The 7301-nt window shown below is 43.3% G+C and overlaps 1 protein-coding gene across 1 annotated transcript; it reads right to left on the bottom strand.

The window, feature by feature from the left end:
• Positions 1-5621: 5621 nt before the first annotated feature.
• Positions 5622-6723, bottom strand: LOC105481447 (G protein-coupled receptor 119). Its single transcript, XM_024792734.2, has one exon. The coding sequence runs from the start codon at positions 6721-6723 to the stop codon at positions 5716-5718; it is 1008 nt and encodes a 335-aa protein (XP_024648502.2). The 3' UTR covers positions 5622-5715.
• Between the last annotated feature and the right edge of the window lie 578 nt (positions 6724-7301).

Below are 7301 nucleotides of genomic sequence, written 5' to 3'. Positions count from 1 at the left end.
TATTCTTTCAGGAAGCCATGTGCTTTTATCTCTTTGGGATATTCCTATCAGTGTGGTCTGTTCATTTATGGCTCACTAATGACTTCTCTTAGCAGATATCTCAGGGAAATGTTACACTTCAAGAAATGCCAGCAGAAATGTGAATCAAAATTCTTGGCCCGGTGCAGTGGCTCATGCGTGTAATCCCAGCACTTTGGGGGGCTGAAGTGGGCAGATCACGAGGTTAGGAGTTCAAGACCAGCCTGGCCAATATGGTGAAATGTTGTCTCTACTAAAAAAATACAAAAAATTAGTTGGGAGTGGTGGTGTGCACCTGTAGTCAGAGCTACACAGGAGGCTGAGGCAGGAGAATCACTTGAACCTGAGAGGTGGAGGTTGCAGTGAGCCAAGATCGTGCCACTGCACTCCAGCCTGGGCAACAGAGTGAGACTCCATCTCAAAAAAAATTACTTATAAATATTTAATGCTCCTTGATCTAGTAATACTGCTTGGTGAATTTATTCTAAGGAATGGGACAGAGACATGCCAATGATTTATACACAAAGATATTTATCATGGTATTATAACAGAAATTAGAAATAACCTAAGTTTTAGCACACTATAGGGAAATAGTTAAAGTATTGTATCATTTGTTGAAAAAGCATGCAACCATTACAAGTTGTGTTTTTGAAAAAGACTTGATGACATAGGAAAATATACACAATATAATGTTAAGTGAAAAAAAACAGATGAAGGAGAATAACAGTGGTCATCTCTGGATAGTATAATTATGGGTACTTTTGTGATTTCCTATGTTTGCAAAATTTTTTTAATGGACAAAAGTTTTTATAATTGTAAAAGAAATAGTAAACATCATTTATATATCAATCTATACCTCTAGAAGATATCCCAGCAAAGCTGGGGCAATTTTAGCACATAGCTCTCAATAAATGTTTGTGAGATAGGTAAGTGGATGGACAGACAGATGAATGAATGAATGACAATTGGCATTTGTAGGCACCACCATTGATTTATAAGATTGCAGAAATAACAAGTGAAGATTTGTTAATTAAAAGGAGAAAATTCCAGACCAGTCAGCAGTTTGAAGGATGACGTGGAAAGTACTGAAGGAACCACAAAATTGAGTGACTGACAGTAGCCGAGGAATTGTGGTCTGTCATTGGGTCCATTGCTATTCTTGTTTCTGCTGATTCTATGTGTGTCCTTAAGTATCTTGTGCCTGCTGTTTTCACTGGTCTCTATTCAGTTTGGCCAGTGACTGAGCATGGTGAGAATGAAATCAAGGTCATGAGTTCAATTCCCATTTGAACTAGTTAACACTTCTCCTTCTAGGGAGGAGATATCCCAAGGTTATCTCTGGCTCACACTGGACATATGGACAAGCAGGGATATGGTGGTCAGGGCAACCTGCCTCTAACACTTCTGAAACCACTTGAAACACCTCTGTACAGAGGGCTATAGTGTCCTTATGTTCTTCGAGAATAGTCCTCTGAAATTGAGGTGTTGATATGTATAACATTTCCTACCTAAGGAATTAATATAAAACTTAGTCATGTTACAATTTTTATTACAAATTCAGCCTGGTGCAGTGGCTTCCTCCTGTAATCACAGCACATTCAGAGGCTGAGGTGGGAGGATCACTCAAGACGATCATGAACAACATAGGAAGACCCTGTCTCTACAAAATATAAATAAATTAGCTGGGCATGCTGGCATGTGCCTGTGTTCCCAGTTACTAAGGAGGCTGAGGTGGGAGGATCGCTTGAGTCTGGGAAGTTGAAGCTATAGGGAGCCATGATCACAACACTGCACTCCAGCCTGGGTGATGAGTGAGACCCTGTCTCTTAAAACAAAAACACCACAAATTCACAGTAAGCTGTTCATGGAAATAATAAATGGGACTGATTGGCCTACATTGCATCCTACAAGGTATTAATATCTGGGATGTTTTGATCACCTTGCTGAACTAAATCTGGCTTCTTGGTAAGCCCATCAGGAGATAACAGTAGATGTGTGAATGAAATCTAAATGTTTTCAGTACATTCCCTTGTCTGTGAAGGAGCCTGCATCAAAGAAAGCCATTAGACTTTTGCGTAGCATCCTGTATGTCTGCTCTTGGTGACTTATTAAACACAGTGTTTTGAGACGGAGTCTCACTCTGTCACCCAGGCTGGAGTGCAGTGGCGTGATCTCGGCTCACTGCAACCTCGGCCGCCCAGGTTCAAGTGATTCTCCTGCCTTAGCCTCTTGAGTAACTGGGATTACAGGCGCCTGCCATTGCGCCTGGCTAATTCTTGTATTTTTAGTAGAGATGGGCTGCTTCACCATATTGGTCAGGCTGGTCTTGAGCTCCTGACCTCATGATCCACCTGCCTCAGCCTCCCAACATGCTGGGATTACAGGCGTGAGCCACCGTGCCTGGTGAAACACAGTGTTTTAAATTATGATTACTCTTAAATCCAATTACCATACTAGTGCCAATGCCTTGTTTGTATCTGCTCTGTCTTGATACTGCTAAGGTATTAGATTTATTGTTTGTCTTTTTAAACCTGAATCACCTCTCATTACTCATTTTTAAAAATCTTATTCAGGGGTTGAGGAATTCATAGTTCTGAGTCCAATTGTCCTTGTCCTATATGTCATAATATCTGAATATGAGGGACTCCCTTAAATGGGTCAACTGACTATTTAGTTCAGGGTGTTTAAGGAAGAGGAAGAGAACTGACATTTTTGAGCACTAACAGTGTGCTGTAGTTTACTAGATATTTACATATATATTATCTGAGTTAATCTTCAATATAACCATGTAAAGTAGGCATTATTACCCCAGTTTGATGAATGAGGGATCTAGTTTGAGAATTTAAATGACTGAATTATCATTTGAACACTGGTCTGTTGGATTTCAAGACCTGTGATTTTTCCACTGCACATACTGACTCCCAGGGGTAGCAGAGTTTCTTAGATTGAACCTAACAACACACTAATCACCTCCCCTCCCCTCCCCTCCTGCTTTTCTGTATTTAAAAATATATATATTTTTTATTTTTAATTGATAAATAATTGTATATATTACATGGGGTACAATGTGATGTTGATATATATATGTTTAAAATGTGGAATGATTAAATCAGACTAATTTACTTTTTTTTTTTTTTGAGACAGAGTCTCGCTCTGTCACCCAGGCTGGACCACAGTGGCACGATCTCGGCTCACTGCAAGCTCTGCCTCCCGGGTTCACGCCATTCTTCTGCCTCAGCCTCCCGAGTAGCTGGGACTACAGGTGCCTGCCACCACGCCCGGTTAATTTTTTTTTTTTTTTGTATTTTTAGTAGAGACAGAGTTTCACCATGTTAGCCAGGATGGTCTTGATCTCCTGACCTCATGATCCGCCCGCCTTGGCCTCCCAAAGTTCTGGGATTACAGGCGTGAGCCACTGCGTCTGGCCTTTTTTTTTTTTTTTTTCTCCTAAAAGGACCTTGGCTTCAGAATTAACTTTAATTTTCATTCCATTTTGCTTATATTACCTTGACAAGATCAGTCCTTTGTAGCAAGGCCAGGATTTAAGCTTTGAACCACCAGTAAGGAGGACATTGGTTTGAGCCTGCTTTCAATTTTGTCCAAAATCCAGTTATTCATATTTTACCTAGTTCCCAGTAACTCATAATACAATCCAAGAATGTGCCTTATTGCTGGCCTGGTACTTGCTGGATGCTCAGCATTTCAAAGCATATTGGGTTCCATCATCCACTTGAGAGCCAAAAAGTTCTTCAGTTGTAGGAACACGATGCTTGCTATGGTGAAAGAAAGTATGTTTCTCCTCTGGGCCAGACTGGTAAGCAAAGCGACTGCAAAAAATTTACCAAAGGTGGGTTGATGTGTATGTAGTAGAATAGATCAATGAGAAACAGACCATTTGGGCTGAAGAAGATACAGGGTGAAGGTAGGGAGAAGGAAAATTTCAAGAGTAGGGAAACCGAAAGGGATGATCATTATCCTCTGAATGACTGAGGAAAGAAAGCTGAGAGTTAATCTAAGACGAATGGGGGATTAAGAAAATCCGAGTGCAAAGCATAGTGGTGTGGTGACATCCTTTGAAAGGAGGGTGGCTGGATTCCATCCAGGTCTAAACATTATAATTTGTGATTAGAATGAAAATTTTCAAGGGCCTCTTGGAGTTAGCCATTACACATTGGATTCAAATGCATCCTCAAGTCATTAATTTAGGGATATTGAGGGATTAACCAACCTAAGGTTGTTTCGGTATCAAATCCTAGACAAGTTAATTCATACTGGTTTGGTTTCTTCTTGCCTTCTTTTGCTGTCAACTTGGCAGCTTTCTGGGGCAGTATTACAGTTTAAGGTCTTGAGAGCCAAACTCTCTAGCAATCCACTGTGGAGACCAGGAGGTTTTGGAGAGGGTTACAGGGAAGCTCAGGAAAGCAGAGAGCGGTTTCTGAGTGTCTTCGCCATTCTGTTCTTGAATTTTTGCTGCCAGGTTGCCCAGAGGGAAACTGAGCATAATTTCCCTCTGCCAACCTTGTCATTTTCTGTACCCCACAGAAAGGAGGATGAGGCACCTGCTCCTCAGCTGGTCTCCCGTGCAACAGTTTCTTAGGAAAATGTAAATTGGGGAGTAAGTGGAAGGAGCCCCGAGGAGCAAAGTGGCTCCAGTCTGGAGAGCTTGGCTGTGCCTGTCTTGGTACCCACCTTTTTTCTCTCCCTTTCCCTCCCAGTGCCTCAGAATTTGTGATCCAGCATTGTCATCAGCAAGTAGCTACAAGTGACATATGAGGCCATCTTAAGGGAAGGGGCAGCAGAGGGTTAAAAGGTGATGGATTGGGACCGTTAACAGCAGAAGTAATCACAAGATAGTGTTTCTTTGGCAAATAGCCTATTTTGAACATCATGAGGTGTGGGAAAACACAAGCTTTAGATGAATTGAGGTTTCTACCTTTTAGGCACATTCACCATATAAAATATCTGATTAATATCAGTAAGGGCAGGAGGAGGAGGGACTCCTAACCTTGCCAAAGCAATTACTGTAGTAAATCACTATAGTAAACAGTTAAAAATAACAGAAACTCATTTCTCTAGTGCTGTTCAGTATGGGAGCCACGAGCCACATGTGGCTACTGAGCATTTGAAATATGGCTAGTTTAAATTGAGATTTTTTTGTAAGGGCAAAATACACACCATATCTCAAGGACTTAGTATGAAAAAAAAACAGCATAATTTTTATATTGATGACATGTTGAAAACAATATATTGGTTACATTGGGATAAATAAAGTATTAGTTTTGCCTGTTTCTTTTTACCTTTATAACACAGTTACTAGAACATTTAAAATTATGCATGTGGCTCACATTATATTTCTGTTGGACAGTGCTGCTCTGGTATACTAAAAAATAGAATTTGATCTATAAGCATCTTTTTAGCAGTACATTTCTTGCTTTGAGTAAGTGTACCTATACATCAGAGACAGGCTCATTTCAAAAGAAGGACAGGGAGGAGTGGCGATTTGAAAATGGGGAAACCAATTATAGAAGAAAGTCAGGACCCTGCCTCAGTTACCTCTCAGTCTGGGGGTGGGGGATGCTGTGACAGGGGTCAGTTGCCTGAAGCAAGTGCTCTCATCCCCGTAACTCCTGTTGATCTAGTTGGGGCTCCAGAGTGGGGAGGAGACAGGCACTTTGAAACTTCTCTGCCCTTACCGTCTTAGCCATCAAACTCTGAGTTGGAGATAGTGACGATGTGACAGGAACTTTCCCTGGGCCTCTCTGGGCCACCATTCCTGGCCGAGAGAAAGAGGAGGAATGAGGTGAGCGCCTTCTTCACTCCCAGGGCCATGTGATAGAGCTGCAGTCGCACCTCCTTCTGCCGATAGGCATAGATGAGTGGGTTGAGCAGGGAGTTGCCCACACCAAGCAGCCACAGGTACCGTTCCAGCACTAGGTAGAGGTGACACTCCTGGCAGGCCACCTGCACAATGCCAGTGATAAGGAAGGGGGTCCAGGATAGAGTGAAGCTCCCAATGAGAACAGACACAGTGCGGACAGCTTTGAAGTCGCTGGGAGTCCGTGGGGGTCGATAACCTCCAGCCATGGCTCCTGCATGTTCCATCTTTCGGATCTGCTGACTGTGCATGGAGGCAATCTTGAGCATGTCGCAGTAGAAGAAGACAAAGAGGAGCATGGCTGGGAAGAAGCCAACGCAGGAGAGGGTCAGCACGAAGTAAGGGTGAAATACAGCAAAGAAGCTGCAGGACCCTTTGTAGGCGGTCTGCTGGAACATGGGGATTCCAAGTGGGAGGAAGCCAATGAGGTAAGACACCAACCACAGCCCGGCAATGCAGGCCCCGGCCACGAACCCACTCATGATCTTCAAGTAGCGGAGGGGCTGCTTGATGGCAAGGTACCTGTCAAAGGTGATCAGCATGACTGTGAGGACAGAGGCAGCCGCAGAGGAAGTGACAAATGCCATCCGCAAGCTGCACAGGGTCTTCTGTGTGGGCCGAGAAGGGCTGGAGAGCTGTTCTGTGAGTAGGCCTGAGATGGCCACACCAATCAAGGTGTCAGCCACAGCCAGATTCAAGGTGAAGCAGAGATTGACACCATCACTCTTGTGGATCAACAGCAGCACAGCCACAGCCACTAGTGTGTTAGTAGCAATGATGAGGGAGGCCAGGACAGCAAGGATCACTCCAAATGAGAAAGATGACTCCATGTCTCGAAGTGGCAGGACTTCACTTACCAGGGCATGCTGTCTTTCCAGCCGAAATTCTCATGAGCCAGGAGAAGAAGAGCTGTGGGTTCAGAGCTACAACACGATTCCAGCCTTCACTGGCAGTCCAGGCTGGCAGCTCGCCATCTTTGGGATCCTACAGGTCATGAAGAATTACTCACCCTCTCTTTTCAGTCCTCAGCCTCCTGCCTCTCCAGCTCTCTAAAGGCAGCAACCTCAGTACAGACCTCCCCCTGGGCCCTGAACTAGTCCCTCCCCCTCCAACCACCAAGTTACTAGACAACTCCCAAGTACCTGTACATGCTGTCTCGCCAGGCCCTCTCCCTTCAATGGTGCTTCAGGGACTCTGGAGGGACAGGGACATTCATCAGGTCTCCTGTCTGTCAAAAGATATAATTGACTCCAATCATACTTTTTTCTTCCTCTATATCTTGACATTAAATTTCTACTTTCCTTCCAAAACCTCGAGTACCAGCTTAAATAACTAATCTCAGCTTAATTAAACTTTTTCTTAATAATTAATTCTCAGTTACTATTATGAATTGCTTTTAATCAAGCAA

This window comes from Macaca nemestrina, chromosome X, assembly GCF_043159975.1.
Source record: "Macaca nemestrina isolate mMacNem1 chromosome X, mMacNem.hap1, whole genome shotgun sequence".
NCBI classification, from domain to species: Eukaryota; Metazoa; Chordata; class Mammalia; order Primates; family Cercopithecidae; genus Macaca; species Macaca nemestrina.
This window is presented reverse-complemented; position numbering and strand designations above follow the sequence as displayed.